The 18,044-nt window shown below is 40.2% G+C and overlaps 1 protein-coding gene across 2 annotated transcripts in view; it reads right to left on the reverse strand.

Moving 5' to 3' along the window:
- Window positions 1-18,044, reverse strand: part of tead1b (TEA domain family member 1b) — a 93,523-nt gene that overhangs the window by 2,883 nt on the left and 72,596 nt on the right. For both annotated transcript variants that reach the window (XM_083759945.1, XM_083759944.1), the window contains exons 5-11: window positions 11,519-11,530; window positions 9,302-9,436; window positions 8,270-8,319; window positions 7,653-7,714; window positions 6,379-6,503; window positions 3,920-4,093; window positions 127-267 (exon numbers count right to left, since the gene is read on the reverse strand). In XM_083759945.1, the coding sequence (XP_083616071.1) occupies window positions 127-267; window positions 3,920-4,093; window positions 6,379-6,503; window positions 7,653-7,714; window positions 8,270-8,319; window positions 9,302-9,436; window positions 11,519-11,530 (699 nt within the window). The remainder of the gene's footprint in view (window positions 1-126; window positions 268-3,919; window positions 4,094-6,378; window positions 6,504-7,652; window positions 7,715-8,269; window positions 8,320-9,301; window positions 9,437-11,518; window positions 11,531-18,044) is intronic.

Here is an 18,044-nt window from a genome sequence, read left to right on the forward strand (position 1 = left end):
GTACAGTATGTAGTACATGTACGTACTGTATATGTAAAGTACATGTATGTGGAAAATGGCTGCCGTGTGAATGATTATGGTCCGTTCACAGAACAGTCTCAACAGGTAAAAACATGAAGTACTTACTTCCACTTTTTCGACCACCTGCTTGCCAAAGGAGCAGACTTTTGTAGAGCAGGTTATGGTCATGTTCTCCGAGCTCTCATACTGGCTGGTCACTCCATAGAACGCTCCCGTGTCATCCTGGATGTTGCAATTCAAGTCCGCCTGTGAAGTGAACCAGAGGAAATTGTAGCCCTTTCGTTTACCATGTGCTTGAACAACAACACCAAATAGGGTTAGTTTGTGACTGATTTAAGCCCAACACACACCTGGCACAGGCTTTGCCGCGCGGCAACGCCTGGAAAATAGAACAGTGGCGTATCGGAGCGTCAGGCGAGGCGTGAACGCGCGTCGGACGCCGCCGGTGTGCGATAGGTTCATTGAAAATAACAGAGGCGGCTGTTTTGACGCGCGGCGTTCGCAGACGGTGTGTGTAGCCCTTAAGATAGTGTTGCTGTCGGGGCAGAAACCTCATCTCCATATTTCTCCCTGTAAATGAATGCCCTACCACTTCGTCATACTACAGTGCCACACAGCAGTAGTAAAAACTGACAATCTACAAGTTCACAATATGTCCTAATGTGCTGTTTTTGCTGTAAAAATGTGTGAAAGTGTGAAATTGGTTACGTCTGTCTGTGGGTTTTATAATATTGAACCAAGGAAAAGTATTAACAAGTGCTAGTGGATAGGAACATAGCTTGAAGTAACAGTTTTCAACATACAAGGATTCCACCTGACGGTGATAATATGAAAATGTATTATCTTATCACAGGGTTACAGCTACAGTAATGCTGGAACAGTACTTGTTTGAATAAAATGGCCAAGTGGCCACACTGCCCTCTAGTGACAGGAAATGTTTGCTAGAGAAATGGAGCAGGTGTACATATAAAAATAGCATCAACTGCTTTGGCATAATAACTTTTATTAATATCCCTCCAAAATAAATTGTCAATTGTCGCATCTGGTGCCATTATTGGTTCATATATTTTGATAGTGTTTGGAAAAAAAAGAAGCTATTACTAAAAATGTATTATAGTTACAAGTCTAAGCCATCCATGAAGCTCTTAAATATTACATTAGAACATGCCTGGCACATTTGAAATAGCATATAAATGTAGCCATTTTTGTGAACGAGATTCTGAGGAGGATAAAATGAAGTCATGTTAAACCATTTTGGGCGGGAACCCCTTTTGGTTAGCATTATGTTATGATTTAGCTATTGAAAAATAGCAGATCTACAAGCTCATAGAGTGGCGTATACGAGCTTGTAGGTCTGCTATTTTTGAAAAATTGTCAAAATATGGCACAAATCTTTGAATATATATTCTTTCAGAGCCAACGTTTTTAACTCAAATCTTTGCTTTTGAGAGGTTCCTGGAACAACATATATTTTCAGATGGGGGTCGGTGGCCAATTACATATCATTTTTGGGGTTCTTGACATGAAATATTGAGCACCACTGATACGGAAGCATCTTTCAGAAAACTGTCAGAAATTAGAAGACATTTTTTTAATTTCGACGTCAGGCCTAAATGGGTTAAAAGCCTGATTTGTGCTCATGAAAAGTGTCTTCTCTGCAGAGGCCAGCCTTTCTATGCCCAGGGCCAGAACACGGTGTTCATTATGGACACAATAAAAGAGGACACATCCTTCTGCAACATTCTCCTCCTTCATTACGCAAAGCAGTTGTACTTTCATTATTGTGCAGATTCCGCCTCCCATTTGAAATTTAGATTGGTCGGTCACTTCAAAAGGAATTTTAAAAAGGACTTAGTCCAAGTGCATACAGCCTCACTTTGTTGACTGCCGCTAGTTAGCATTTTGCATCGGGGAGAAACTACATGTAATGTTTAAACAGCCAATGGGACTGCAAGCGGGTCAATCTATTGTCTCGAGATATTACACAGAATTAGAGAGTGCTTTGATCACGAGTTCTCCAGAAATTCTTCTCTCTAAAAATAGCGGGGAAGAGTGCAGTGTTCTTTGTTTAGACCAGGGATTCTCAATCTGTGGGCCGCGGCCCATTAGGATATTCCAAACAATTGGCAAAACACACAGATTTTAATGATAATGTGACATTATAAAAAATGAATATAGAAACGATTTCATGGTATTTTGGTTGATATATAGTTATACCAACTTAATATTTCAGAGAACTTCATCAGTGACTCAGTCAGTCAGGACTCAGGCCCCTTTTCCACCGGTTGGTTCCCAATGGGAACCTGTTCAGTTCTTTTCCACCGGTTGGTTCCCAATGGGAACCTGTTCAGTTATTTTCCACTGGTTGGTTCCCAATGTAAACCTGTTCAGTTATTTTCCACCGGTTGGTTCCCAATGGGAACCGGTTCAGTTCTTTCCCACCGGTTCGTTCCCAATGGGAACCGGTTCAGTTCTTTTCCACCGGTTGGTTCCCAATGGGAACCGGTTCAGTTCTTTTCCACCGGTCGGTTCCCAGTGGGAACCGGTTCAGTTATTTTCCACCGGTTGGTTCCCAGTGGGAACCGGTTAATTTCTTTTCCACCGGTTGGTTCCCAATGTGAACCGGTTCAGTTCTTATCCACCGGTTGGTTCCCAATGGGAACCGGTTCAGTTCTTTTCCACCGGTTGGTTCCCAATGGGAACCGGTTCAGTTCTTTTTGGTTCTTCGTCCATGAGCCAGAGCTCCAAAATTGAAACGTTAATTATGAATTGAGTGTGCAAAACCATAACTATTAGATTGTTATCACCATGAAACCTCCACAATTGATTATTTACACGAAGACAATGATTTATAAAATAATCAAAAATATGAAAAAGCTACTACTGTGGAAGGGTTATCATGTATTAATTTACTTCTATTGATCCTATAAACAATTTAATATAGGTCTAGTTTTTCCCACCAATTTTGGAGCTCTGGCTCATGGACTAAGAACCAAAAATAATTGAACCGGTTCCCATTGGGAACCAACCAACTCAGTCTATTTCATCATATTAAAACAGTTTAAGAGACATAAACGTCAAGACGTCTAATTGCCAATTAAGTACCGGATGCCACGGACGACAAGACGTGCTCCCTTGGGAATTAAAAAAAAAGTTTAATAAGTTAAATACGTTCTTTTTTTTTTTTCATCCATATTTTGAAAATTCCTCTAATCTGGTGTGCAGGTGATGACATGCACATTACATGCATAATAGAATTACAAATTCTTTCTTTCTTTATAATGGGAGAATTGGCACTCAGAGCCTAAACTGGTGACTGAAAACTGGCGCTGAAAGAGATTATAAAGGAAAAATAAATAAAATAATAATAATAATAATAATAATAAACATGTACTGTACAGCAATGGTTCCCAAACATTTTAGCTTGAGACCCAAAAGAGAAAAGTCGCTCTGGGGCCCAAAACACTAGTGGAAATAGCCAAACTACAGGCTCATAGCGCCTCGTGATGTGACACACTGTGACTTTTTATGGAATTGCTTTGCTTTTGCATTGCTTTTGAAAAATTGTTTGACTTTTTTATTTTCAAAAATGTTGAATTGCTGCTTTTGAAATAATGACTCACGCCCCAAACCATTTTACAAACACTGTATTTTGCGTGTCTTAAGTACCAGGTCTTATTACTTAACATAAGACCTGGAGGCGTGATCAATGCCATTTGGCTATTCTGAGTGGCCAAAGAGCCACTCAGCCCTAGTACTTAAGACACGCAAAATACAGCCCCAGGTTTCCTGCCCCATAAAGATGGGTCTGTGACTCAAAAATGGGTCGGGACTCCCGACCCACTGTTTGGAAACACTGCTGTGCACAGTGCTTAGCAGGTACAACAATGATACTCACCCAGAACTTTATGAGGAAGAAGGAATTCTGGGGACCCTTGGCGAAGAGATCTTTCAATCCTCCTTTCTTTTCAGGGAATTTGTCATAAATCTGACGAATGTCCACCGCCTCCAACAAGGCATCACTGTAGGAATGGTTTGTCTGCCCGATATGCACAAAGAGGTGCTTGTTGTACTGGAAGAACAAGTACAGTTTTAGAACTTTTAAGGTAAACATACAGTAAGTAAGTTATTAAGCGTCTACATCTTGGTTTTAAGAATGCAAATACCAGACTTATCTTTGACATTGTTTGTTTGGCAAACAAAGAAGTTTTAAATTCCTTTTGCTGTAGATGTGAAATATGTGCCCTTGCAAGAGTCTAAATCTGGTGGTATTTTGAAAAATCTCAAGATATTTTGGTATATAAATGATGAGAGATCGCAATCCTTTCACAGAGATTACTGCAAATGAAGAATGTCAGATAGTGTGCACCATAAGGCAACGGCAACTTGAAATAAGAACAGATCCCTTATAACTGTGAGAGTAGCTATATCTTTAATTAACACATTGATTTTGCCTAGGCACTGGCAGGCTCCCTAACCACTCAACTATGGGCTCCCCCGAACTTGTACTATTAACCTAATACAGTTAAAGCAAGGCTGGTCTGAGAGGAATTTAGTTTAATTGAATATTGTGAACCGAATAAAGTGAACATGCATGAATCAATCAGCTAGAGGTCCCAAAATATAATGCATGATGTCCAACATTAGAATTATCTGATCGACTAAGTTCTGTTGTTATCAGCGCTGAGCAAGAGCTAAATGACTAAATAACAAACCTGGCAACCAGGCAGAAAACTAACTTGTCCTTTCACAGGACTCCCTCTTTGTCAGGTCTTTCACCTCGATTGTGTCTAAAACCCTAACATTTAGAAACTATAGTAACATACACACATCACTTAGTGGAGGTGCTGGGTTCAAAAAGTGACGTAGGAAAAGAGAAGGGAACCCGCACACACTCATATGCTCTATTTATTGACGACGTTTGGAGCCAAGGCTCTTCATCTGATCAAACTCAGTTTTCCTAAACCCTAATATTTAACTTCACTAAAACAAACCTATAACCCTAACCTCACAAACACTATGCCTAACCCCAACCTTATAACCTCACAGAAATTATGCCTAAACAACTACATCATCCTGGGCGAAACGCCTGGGAAAGATATCGTCCCACGCTTTCGCAGCCCATAGACCTGTACTATACATCCCATAGCCTGGAGAGACAATTGATCTGCAGTTGGCTAGACATTTATTTATTAGGCCAACCGGCCAACCAATGGTATAGTGCCAAAAAAAATATTTATTTATCCATTATTTCTTATAAATGCATATCTTAACTGGAGCAAAGGTATTGTGATACAGTAGAGTAGACAATGGAAACCATCCTCTTCAGTAAAGAGATACTGTACATTATATTGAAAGATGTCATTATCACAGCCTAGGGTTTCTGCAGCAAAATGTAATACTTTCTATCACTAGGATTATTATTTCAAAGTCACTTTACTCTTTGGTGCAAGAGTCGTTTGAGAGCAGCTTGTTCTTTCTGTGTATGTGGCCTTTGGGGCTCAAAATATTCAGCTAAATGTAAGATTAATGGCTGTTGTCATGTGGTATCAATAGCAAAATAAAATTCTCAGGGGAATGTAGACAAACATAGACAGATTACTCCCATCAAAGGCGAGCAATACAAAAATGTGTGGTATGGGTTTAGTTTAGAGTTGCTGGTTTGTGTGCCTTTTCACATGACATTCAAGGGGTCTGTGGATTGTCTCATTGGCGCTATATCAGTCTACAGTGTAAATTTAGTAAGGAATGTCCTTTGAGATAACAGCGCAATTTAGTCAATTATTATTGCTTTGGGTTTTCAAGGTTATTGTGAACACCATAGGTCAAGCATTTAGCAGATCTTGACTTCCAACTGAGAGTTGTGTACTTGGCTGACTCTATGGCTAAGTGGTGTAGGGATTGGATGATGAGAGATGAGGGATACTAAGGGCCGATTCATACTCCTATTTTACCGCTGTTTCGGCGCTGTAGTGCCGAAATGATTTCGGCTCGTCAGAAATTTCCAGTAGCACCGAAGAGCCGACTTTAGGACGGTACCCGTCCTATAGTTTAGTGTCATTATGTAGATATGTTCTAGTTACGTTCTTAGCTTACGCATGTTTCATGATTAATGCTTTTTATATAGGTGATGTATTCCCATGCTTTTTTGTTCTTGCCTAATGTAAGTCGATCTGGATTAAGAGCGTCTGCTAAATGCCTAAATTGTAATTGTGCCGCCCCCCCCCCCCCCCTCTCATTTGAACCTCAAATGACGTCACATTGAACTGACTTTTATTCTGCTCTAAAATAGGAGTATGAATCGGCCCTGCTATGACGTAGTGATTTAGTTTTTGGTGTGGTGCGTTCTATACTTACTGAGTCCGGATCTCTCTGTTGCTCTAGGAAGGCAGAGAATTCCACCAGTCGGAGTTTGGATGTACCTATGGACCGGCCCTGCCACGCGGGCACTGTGGGGTTTGGGGCTGCTGTGGACTCATAGCCTGGAAGTCACATAAAAATAGTGTTGTTTTTGGCAGCAAGTTTCTATTTTAGTTTTAGTCATAGTCTTTGGAATAGTGTTAATTTCTTTTTTGTCACATTTTAGTCACCCGGAATGTTTTAGTGTTGGTCTAGTTTCAGTCGACTAAAATGCATTTTGGCGGGCCTTGATGCCGTCGTAATGGCAGATTTTACATATGCTGAAAATAGCAGATCTACAAGCTGACAACGCGTCGCAGCGCGACGCGTTGTGAGCTTGTAGATCTGCTATTTTCAGCATGCAAACAAGTGTAAAATGACTTACACTGGATCTCTTGTCCACTAGTCCCTTCCTAACATTTTAGTCTAGTTTTTATTTGTTGACGAAATTGTCAGTATATTTAGTCTTAGTTTTAGTCACCATAGCATAGTTTCATTTAGTTTCCATTTAGTTTTCTTCAGTGGAAATAGGTAGTCGACGAACTTTTTTCGTCTTAGTTTTAGTCGACGAAAACAACACTGCATAGAAATACTCGGGCTATAAAACAGCGGTATCTGGCTTGTATGGTTTTAAAATCACAGTATGAATGTGCTTATTCTAACTACTACTTAACCCATTTAGACATGGGAATGATTCTACAAATGTGAAAAAACCCATGTTTCTATGTCAGTCGTTCTCAAACATTTTCATGTCAAGGACCTCCAAGATTATAATTATGTAATTGGCCCGCCGACCCCCATCTGAAAATATGTTGTTCCAGGAGACCTCCCCAGAATCAAAGATATGAGTTAAAAACGTTCGCTCTGAAAGAATATATATATATATTCAAGGATTTGCACTACATTTTCCCATTTTCAAAAATAGCAGAACCTACAAGCTCGTAGCACGGCACTCTGTGTCGCGCTATGAGCTTGTAGATCTGCTATTTTTCAATAGCAAAAGTATAACATAATAATGCTTAAAACACCAAAAGGGGTTCCTGCCCAGAATGGGTTAAGCCCTACATACAAAAATAATAGATTAATCGGAGAGAAAACAAAAAAAATTGTTTCTTAATTGCCCCCATGTGGTTAACATTTAAAACATTAGTAAGGAATTACTAATAGCATGTGATGTTAAATATGAAGCTTGGTTGTTTTTAAGAATGGTTAAATATGGTAAAAAATCTCACTTGAAATGGCTGTTGTGACTGCTGGCTGGATAGGATATGCTTGCTGTGCGAAAGGCTTAATACTGAAACAGAGAAGTAGAAAAAAAACTAAATCTCATAAATGTACCACATATTTAGTTTTGACATACCGCAATTTCAAATTAGTTTAAAAAAAAAAACATCTGCACCCACACATACAGTAGGAGTAGGTGATTAATGACAGAGTGGCTAACGGGACAGAGGTGTGACTCAAGCTGTTTGTATTGACTCCCTTGACTCCTTCAAAACTGCTCTCAAAGGGCACCTACGGACGTCTGCAATTCGAAACGGGCCCCCGTAAAATCTGAATCCCCCCCCCCCCCTTTTCCCCTCACTGTATATGTTTCTTTTCCCTTTTTACCTCCTTTATGATGAATTCCTGTTCTGTTCTTTAACTATATAGAAGTGTCTATTTGTACGTCTCTAAATGTTTTGATGAATTGAACATGGTGGACCCTCTTGTAAACAAGTGTAATATGCTTAATTGGGTCGTCCACTCACAGTCTTTGTGTTGAGTTTGTGCTTGAAATGTACTATAATTCTGTTAATCAATCAATCAATCAATCAATCAATCAATGAGAGCACAGTATTATACTCACTCTTGATGTGATGATCCAGGCTGACCCGTCGAGATCATACCCTGCCAAAACTAGAGAATTCGATAAAGTAAATACACAAACAATAAAAACAATGCATACTACTCTGCACAGCTGTTACCAATCATCAGAGATCAAAATGGGTCTTGGCTACACCTTCAAAATGACTATACCATTCCTTTTGATCTTCCTTATCTGATAGGTGACAGTTGTGCAAAGCTGTGTGTAATAGGATTTGGCCAGGGTGTCAATGCAGTTGGCCCGGTGACAGAACCTCAGTGGAGTCCGTCAGCGTGCCGTGGAGAATACTGGACAACTCACCCCGGTGCGTGCCCGTTTTTCCTCCAGGAATTTTCACCAGTGAGGGGGATAACTTTGTAATATGCTATTGGCTGTTTGTATTCTTTTTGGAAAACTATAAAAAGATACTCCTGTGGAAAGGCTATATTATTTCACTTATATTGACCCTATAAACAATTTAGTATTATTTAGTATATGTAAGGTTTTGCCCACTCAAATGGTACCTCGTCAGATAATCCCCACATATCCTACAACAACTTCTGTGAACAGACTTCACTGTAGTAGCTTTTCATAAATTATATTTGTACTTATAGTCCAGCCGTCTGCTGTCCAGCCTCTCCCACCAACCCCTCACTGGGGAAAATTCTGGGAGGAAAACGGAAACGGGGTGAGTTGTCTTGTTACTGCCGTGGATCAATAATAGGCAGTGGCGTGCGCAGATAGACACTAGGGGGTGCTAGAGCACCCCCTGCCTTTTTGGCAATGTGCCCCTTAAAAATAAAAATAAAATGTACAGTGTACACTGTACAGTATGTGGACCATGTTGACATGATCAATTCTTGATAAAAATATATTATTTAGGCCCCAAAATCTATAAATCTCACACTATTAAGACAACCGGCCGGTTCCACGCGCTGCAGGTGCCCTTTTTCACTTGAGCACCTGCCCCTCTAAATGTCTGTGCACGCCACTGATAATAGGTTGTGCCAGTGTGGGGCTCTCTTTATTTCTTACCCCTGCTCCAGGAAAGGCCGGGCCGCGCGGGATGCCTGGCAAGCCCAGCTTGTTGTGAATGGCGGTGGCAGAGACGATCTGAGCGGAGGACATGGAGGCCATGCTCTGGAGGGCTTTGTCCTTCACAGTCTGATCCTTTAACAGCACCGTCACAAAAGGCTTTAGCACTCAGACAGACGGGGAGACGTGGGGCGGGGTGGCGGCATGAGGCATACAAGTAACACCACTATACTCTTAACAACACATTCAAAGCACTACCGTCCTCTCTCTCTCCCGTGACAATTAACAGCAAAGCAGTTTAACCCATTTTGTGCGGGAACCCCTTTTGGTGGTTACATACATTATGTTATAATTTAGCTATTGAAAAATAGCAGATCTACAAGCTCATACGAGCTTGTAGGTCTGCTATTTTTGAAAAATCATGAACATGTGGTGCAAAGCTTTGAATATATACTCAAATCTTTGCTTCTGGGAGGAGGTCCCTGAAACAACACATTTTCAGATGGGCTCAGCGGCCAATTTCATATATTTTTGGGGGTCCTTGACATGAAATATTGAGAACCACTGATATAGAAACATGAGGTTTTTCAGAAAGAAATACATCTAAAAAAATAAACTTTTTAAATGTAGACGTCAGTCCAAAAAGGGTTAAAAGAGATGTTGTTGCCAAAGCAATTTAAGTGTATTTTCAAAGAAGGAATGTGCCGAACAATATTGAAATTCAATACACAACATTGTGTATTGAATTTCAAATACACAATGGTTAGTGCAGGTATGCACTTAAAATAAAGTTCTTTATTGTTGACTATTCTAACACTAACACAGCTTGCCAGATATATTGGAATCGTGACATGTTTCTGAAGTTTGCTTTCAATAAAATCTCCTTCAGCAACCAGCGTCTCTTAGATCAGATCAAGGTTGTGAGCATCTTTGCAGCTCTCCTTCATCCTTGGACGAGAGGAGCTTTTCAATGAAAATACATAGTATGTGTTGAATGTGTTCTGTCGAAATAGTCCAACATGAGTTTCATTCAGACGCAACAGTTGTATGGTTTGCTGTTGAGTGGGATGTCTTGTATGTCCAAAACCATTACTTTTCAGGAAAAATAAAAAAATAACTTGTGTTCCAATGTGGTTATTATTTAGTCACAAGCTCTTTTCATTGGTTAAAATGGATAAAACCCACAGACTGGTGTTCATATTTTGTCGTCATAGGTGAAGATTTTCTTTTTGTGTGTGTGTGTGTTTTTATAGAGCCGAGCTTGGAAATCATCTATTCAATCATTATGAGTATAAAATAAGGTATTAATTTATGAAAATCTGGAAAACTGTGAAATATGGACATACAATGTTTTTGCCCGACAGTGACAATACATTTGAGACACAATCACTCTTTCTTGGATGTGTGTGTAAATGTAATCATATCAAGTCAAACAAGCCGTTGCTCAATGCAACGCATGTACGGTAGGCCTACAGAAGTCATGTGCTCACCACCCCTATAGAGCGTCGCAGTCCCGCCCCCTTTCAGAACGACGAGTGGCCCAGGAAATTATTCTCCATTCATTTTCTCCATAGGCTTTTCAAAAAGTATTTATTTAAAGACGGTTACGCCGCGGACAAAGCCAACTCGGATCGTGATAAATCACGACAATAATTACAATGTTCTGGGCCGATCAAATAATTAGTAAGAAGAAAAACAAAACAAATAGTGTTGTATCCTGCCTTTATGTTCTTCTTTCAAATTATTTACATGTTGTCATGATTTGTCACGATCCGAGTTGGCTTTGTCCGCCGCGTAACCGTCTTTATATAAATACTTTTTGAAAAGCCTAAGGAGAAAATGAACGGAGAATAATTTCCTGGGCCACTCGTCGTTCTGAAAGGGGGCGGGACTGGGCCACTCGTCGTTCTGAAAGGGGGCGGGACTGCGACGCTCTATAGCAATGGTGACCATGTGGCACATTGGTGGCAGAAGCTGAAGGCAAAAGCATGCTGGAAACAGTCACTGGTAATAATTGGTAAAGTGGGATTAAGGTAAAGTATGACAACAGTATGAGGAGTGGACACACAGAGATGGGCACAAACTGGGCACATACTGGGGAGCAGCTTGGATGTATCACTATGGCAGAAGCATGATACTAAACCAGAAACAGTGCTGTCTGGTTGAAGCAGAGCCAGGAGGAGCACAACCAAAATAAACAAATAAGTAAATACTCACCATACTGGTAACCTGAATAAATACAAAGAAGAAAGAAGGTTTTAGTCTAAATGTGCCGACTGTCTGTGAACAAGTTATGCAGCAATTATGTAATAATCTGGGCTGAGCACAACAAACAATTAGGGGTAGGGATGGAGCTCGATAACAGATACCCCAAAAATTCAGAAAACAAGCTTATTGAGTACCCGTTATCAATAAGCTTCGGGCTTATCAAGCCTGTTATCGAGCATAGCGGCCATGTTTAAACAATCAAGACAATTGGGCGATCAAGATAATCGCCCACGCTGGCACAAACATGTCTAAAAGTGTATTGATACCTGCCAACAGAGTAAACAACAGTACGTGTTTAAAGTCACTGTCTGTACACATACAGTATTAACCAGTTAACAGTTCCTTTAATATTATTTTATTGGTAAAAAGGTCAATTGACCTTTTTACCAATAAAAGTACTGTAGTTGAAGGCCCTAGTAAAATATACTGGTTCTGTTCAGAATTTATTATCTCACATTTTTCCACAAAATAATAGAAAATGCTTGATAGTGAACTCGATAAGAACCCGGCTCGATAAGCCTGATCGATAAGGTGATCGTTATCAATAGAAATTAACGAGCTCCATCCCTAATTAGGGGTGCAACAGTTAAATATAGTATTCAGCTTAATTTATTATAAACAAACCATCATCAATCAACAATCGATTTTACAAAAGATAATCGATTGGGGGTTATTTTTCTCTCTTTTTTTGTTAATAGCGGAAAATCAAGCCGATCTACCAAGATCACAACCCTTCCAACACGATATGAGCGTGTTTATAGATCAGCTATTTTAGTTACAGCCCTATAATAAAAACAGTATTATCTCATAGACTTAACAACCAACAATCTTATTATTCTCGCTCTTTATTATTCCGCCCACAATTTTGGACCTGTATCTAACAATTTCATCTAGAAACTTCATTCAAACGTTGAATAAAGTTTCAGTTACCTTTGGAATTGAACAGACCTATTGAAACGTTTAATATGTTATATGGTGTGCTAGGATTTTATACTCTTCTGGGTTTGCAATACTCTCTAGAATTAGAGAATCTTTCACACATTTTTGTAAACTCTCTTGGCCCAACATTTTCACACTACACATTTTATTACAATGTTGACAATGGTCTGCTGATTCAGACAATGTACTGTACTTATCTCATATATGGGGTTCTGTTCCCTTTAGGTTTAAATGCTTAAAAAGTCACAGAGCACTCAAATGCATTAATCTTCAATATAGGTATGCTTGTTCTATCAACACGCTCTTCAAGTAGGTACATGCGTCTCCTGTCACAGGCCTAATGGTGTATTTTATTTTATGTTGTATATTATGTAATCTGCCTCGTAAGGATCTGTCAGTCAGTTTGGTATTCACTTGATCATTGTTTGGAAACTGTCATGTCGGTTTATTGTAATTGTTTATGTAAAGTGTAAAAGAAGCATGACACTTAACCCATTCTGACCTGAGATCAGATTCATACGAGGTTTCCGCCGGACACACACTGGTCTGATGAACCCATTCTGACCTGAGATCAGATTCTAAAAATGTCAGTCGTTCTTCGATTTTTCAAAAAATAGCAGACCTACAAGCTCGTATCGCGCCACTCGGTGGCGCGCTATGAGCTTGTAGATCTGCTATTTTTAAATAGCTAAAGCACAACATGATGCTGACACCAAAATGGGTGCCCGGTCAGAATGGGTTAAATAAAGAATAAATCAATCATCAATCATACCGTTAAGTTCTTACGCCATAGAACTTTGTTTCCTTACTTTATTTATTTCTCTCTTTTTCATCCTTCTTCCTGCATTTTTTTATTCCTTCCATGCTTCATCCTTCCTTCATTCACACCTTCTTTCTTGCTCCATTATTTTCCTTCTTTTACTGTATATTGTATAGATGTTTGCTTGTTTGTTATTTCATATTATTGTTGTTTCAACAGTTACTACGTACTGCTACAATCCTAGCCTCATCCCCTTTCCTAATTGGTTGATATAGTTAATTACTTTTGAAACACTTTTCTGTATAACACTGTATAACACTTATTATACAGTTGGATACCCCCTTGTCCTTCACTGATGTTGTCCTAGCAACGGCCTGATACACCTCAAAAAATGTGGTAGTAACTGTGGTAGTAACAGAGTTTCTTAATTGCTCAGATGCATTTATTGAAACTCTGAAATCATGCTCTTAGCAGTGCCTCACAACCCCACACCATTAAGGCAATTGGCCAATATGTCATAGCGTAGATGCAAGAACGTCAACAGATTTTTGAGGGGCGCTAGCCCCTGAAAAATACACCACACGCAATGATCAGAAGGTGCTACACTTGACTGAAATTGAGCAATTGACTGACCTGGTTATAATTTTGATTGCTATAGATTATTTTACACAGGTGGTACCGTATTATGAGAATGGATTTTACTGTCCTGGGATTCCTTAATCACAAACCACACCAAAGGGTCGGGTCGGGACAAAACGTTTTTGTGTGGTTGACCCGACCCGACCCTTTTGTGTGGTTTGGGCTTTAGAGTTTTGGGAATAAGATTTAAGGTTCAGGAAATGCTTCCAAGTGATTGGGGAAAAACTGTAAACGGCACATAATCTGGACACAACGTAGGGCGAACAAGGCACCAAAGGGTTGGAATGAGTCTCCAAATGAGTCATGGGTGTGTTTGGGGGCAGAGTGCCATTCCCTTTAACCCCATGAACCCTAGCATCTCTATTCTGGAGTGACCAATCAGAAAAAATAGCAGATCTACAAGCTCACAACAAGTCATGTTGTGACACATTGTGAGTTTGTAGATACCTGTAGATTCAGGTAATATATTCAGTGTTAGAGGGGGGAAAGACCTATAGATCTCTGGATTAGAAGTGTATGTGGTTTAGAGCCAGGTGGGTCACCTGCATCTTGCACATTTTTTGCATGATGGCTGAAGTTGAAGGTTGTATTCTGAGGAAACGGGGTTTGCTCTGCAGCCACACAATGCCAAAAGTGATAGAATAATTTCAGGAGATGCGGCCAAAACAATAGCTTGCAGCCCACAAAAAAAGCGTGAACAGGAGGTGGACCACCCACCCTCAATGGCATAATTTATTTGGTCGTGCAGTTCAGACACCATTCACGAAATGAGTCCTCATCTATGTCTAAGATACATTTGTGATATCCTGTCATATATTAATAATCACATGCTCATTCTCTTATTCTGACTACCTATGCCAGGGATGCTGCACGCTCCAGCTGAGTCCCTAAATGGATACTGATGGCTTGTTACTGTACGTTGAACAGAAGAAAAAACACAGAATGATATGGGTCACAGTATTCTTCAAAGATGAAAGCTCCTTTAACCCATTTTGACCTGAGTTAAAAATATTCACTTTGAAAGAATATATATTCAAAGATTTGTGCCACATTTTTACGATTTTTCAAAAATAGCAGACCTACAAGCTCGTAGCGCGCCACTCGGTGGCGCGCTATGAGCTTGTAGATCTGCTATTTTTCAATGGCTAAAGCATAACATAATGCTAACACCAAAAGGGGTTCCTGCCCCAAAATGGATTAACATGAATTATTTACTAGCATCGGCAATCAAGTGTATTATATTTGAAATAAACAGAAACTTAATCTCTCTCTCCTTTAATGCTCTCCACTCTGTGTGGTGCTGAAAGACGCACAGTGCAGCAGATACATTTCAATGGTTTTTCTTATGATTATTATTGATATTCGTGTTAAGAATAATCAACCAAGTGCTTTAAAATGGTTCATCTGCCATTTTGACCACACACATTGCATGCCTCCCAGCACAGCAAATGAACTGGGCATAAACCATGTAAAGTCCTGGCAGCCCCAACTGTTAGAAAAGGCCTAATTTGTTTAACATTTTGGAAAGTTAAAGTTGACAGAGTTGGAGACCTTCTTGATGTGACTTTTGAAAGTTAATATTTGAAGAGAGTATTCCGTTTTAACTGGCCTCTTTGTGAGTGTGTGTGTGTGTGTGTGTGTGTGTGTGTGTGTGTGTGTGTGTGTGTGTGTGTGTGTGTGTGTGACTGTGTGTGTGTGTGTCTTTTTGGTGTCTAAAAGCAGACACAGCACAGATGCCACATGACACCCTGATCCGGATGGCAGTGGCGTGCACAGATATTTAGAGGGGCAGGTGCTCAAGTGAAAAAAAGGGCACCTTGTGCAGCGCATTTTGGGGCGGGAACCAATTTTGGTGCTTTATAGCTATTGAAAAATAGCAGATCTACAAGCTCATAGCGCGCCACCGAGTGGCGCGCTACGAGCTTGTAGGTCTGCTATGGTTTTTTTTATCGGAGAACCACTCACATAGAAACATAGCTTTAGATTGTGGGGGCCTAAATAATATAGTAGAAGCGAGACATGGCCAAAGCATTTCCGGGGGTCCTCAGCCAAAAACGTGGAGAACCCCTCTGGGTTAGACCACGTTTGAGCTGGTCTAAGGTGCAATTCATTCTGACTTTTCTCATTGCATGACCACAACTCATTGTTAGACCAACACACCCATGGAAGCGTTTGATATTTATACAACGTAGGAGAATGACATCTGCATTGGTTGTAAACTAGAGGAAAACTGACAGAAAAAGTCTCGCTCACTGTATAAAAATGAAGGATAAACTCCTTAGACCGAGACTTAAGAAAACATATTTTCTTTTCTTTTAACATGCTCATAAAGTTCACACAGAGTTATATTAGAAATCATGAATACTGCATACAAAACATGTTGACAGTCTTATCCAATCACTTTTAGAAAAAAAAGGTCTCGGTTGTAAACTAGCAATGACGCTTTATACCGTTTTGTGCCGTTTTGTACCTTAAGTTATCCTCTACTCAAAAACCATTTCTACTTAACTTTTTGTACTTTTTTTGAAGAGCTCTGCCAACTTCATAATGAGCTAATTTCTAATTAATCATGTATCCATTAAACGTAAATGGATCTGGCAGAACTTGTATATTTCCTTGCCAATGAGCTCTAAATTTCTTTAGATGAGAATAGACCATTTTTCACTCAAACGGCTGCTTGTGACATTGAAAGCATTCATGGTCTTACTGACGTTTTAACACACACGTCACACACGCACGCCACGCAAGCGCACACACGCACACGCACACGCACACGCACACACACACACACACACACACACACACACACACACACACACACACACACACACACACACACACACACACACACACACACACACACAATCAATCAATCGATCAAATCAATACTGGTAGTAAAGGGAAAGTGCCTCAGAGTAAGGGGGAAAGTGTCTTTAAATGTCTTATAACTACATCTAAAGTTCCTGGTGAGATTGAAATAATGTCAAATAATTGACATTAAGGAGGATCTTGTAAGACGACCTGCATCTGAAAGAGGAGGAAGGAAGGAAGGCAACCTGCGACAGCCACAAGTCAACGCGTAGAGCCCAGAGTTATCAACGGATTACAGAGCAAGACCAGAACAACAGAGAGCAGAGACACAGCCTTTCAGAAACAGCCCTCCTCTCAGAACTCTAAACGCCTCTGATAGGGTGGACGGAGATAATGGGGGGGGGATTCTTTTAAAAGGAAGCAGAGGTATAAAACTCCTCTGTTATTTTAATATGAACCCATTCAGCATGCTTTACGATAATAGGTGTACTGTAAGCAGACTGCTCAACTATGAACTAGCTTTTTAGACATTCACCCACAGCCAATGCATGTTTGCCAGCATGCTTCCCCCCCCCCACAATGAACATAACATAGTACCTTTAAACTCAGACATTTAGTAACAATAGTGACATCATGAAGTGTTTGATACAAAACATTATTATTTGTATGCAGACATTGCATCCGGTTCAAATCATGACACCGTGGGCTCCGTTTTCATCACCGCTAAACCCCTTAACCTAAACTTCTTTGCCTTTTTTTTTTTTTTACTATTTTGTTTAGTTTCAATAGTTCAGCTAGCCTCTACATTGACACGTTGTGAGCTTGTAGACTGGCCATTTTAACTATTCAAAAATGTTTAGCAAAATAGGTTAAAAAAAAGGCTAAGAAGTTTAGGGATAAGGGGTTTAGCGGTGACAAAAATGGAGCCCTATATATATATATATACGCGCGAGCGCGCACGCACACGCGCACACGCACACACACACACACACACACACACACAGTTCCAATGTATTCGTACATTGGCAGGATGAATAGGCTGGCATGGTAATTCAAAACAAAATTGATCAATAAAAAAGGGAGGTTAGACATCCGAAGCCAACTATACGACTAGAAGTGGGTTCTGGGGCTGGGTTAAAAGGGAAGCAGAGAGCACCAGGCATTCACTCTGTCATCAAGGACTGTCTAAAGAGGACGAGACGCGAAGACCGTACGGGCGACGCCATGTTGCTCCATGTTGCTCCATGGTGCTCCATGTTGCTCCATGGTGCTCCATGGTGCTCCATGGAAGGAAAGAAACATGCGCAGTGGGCTTTATGCAGCCAA

This window comes from Protomyctophum parallelum, assembly GCF_964188405.1.
Source record: "Protomyctophum parallelum genome assembly, chromosome: 2".
NCBI classification, from domain to species: domain Eukaryota; kingdom Metazoa; phylum Chordata; class Actinopteri; order Myctophiformes; family Myctophidae; genus Protomyctophum; species Protomyctophum parallelum.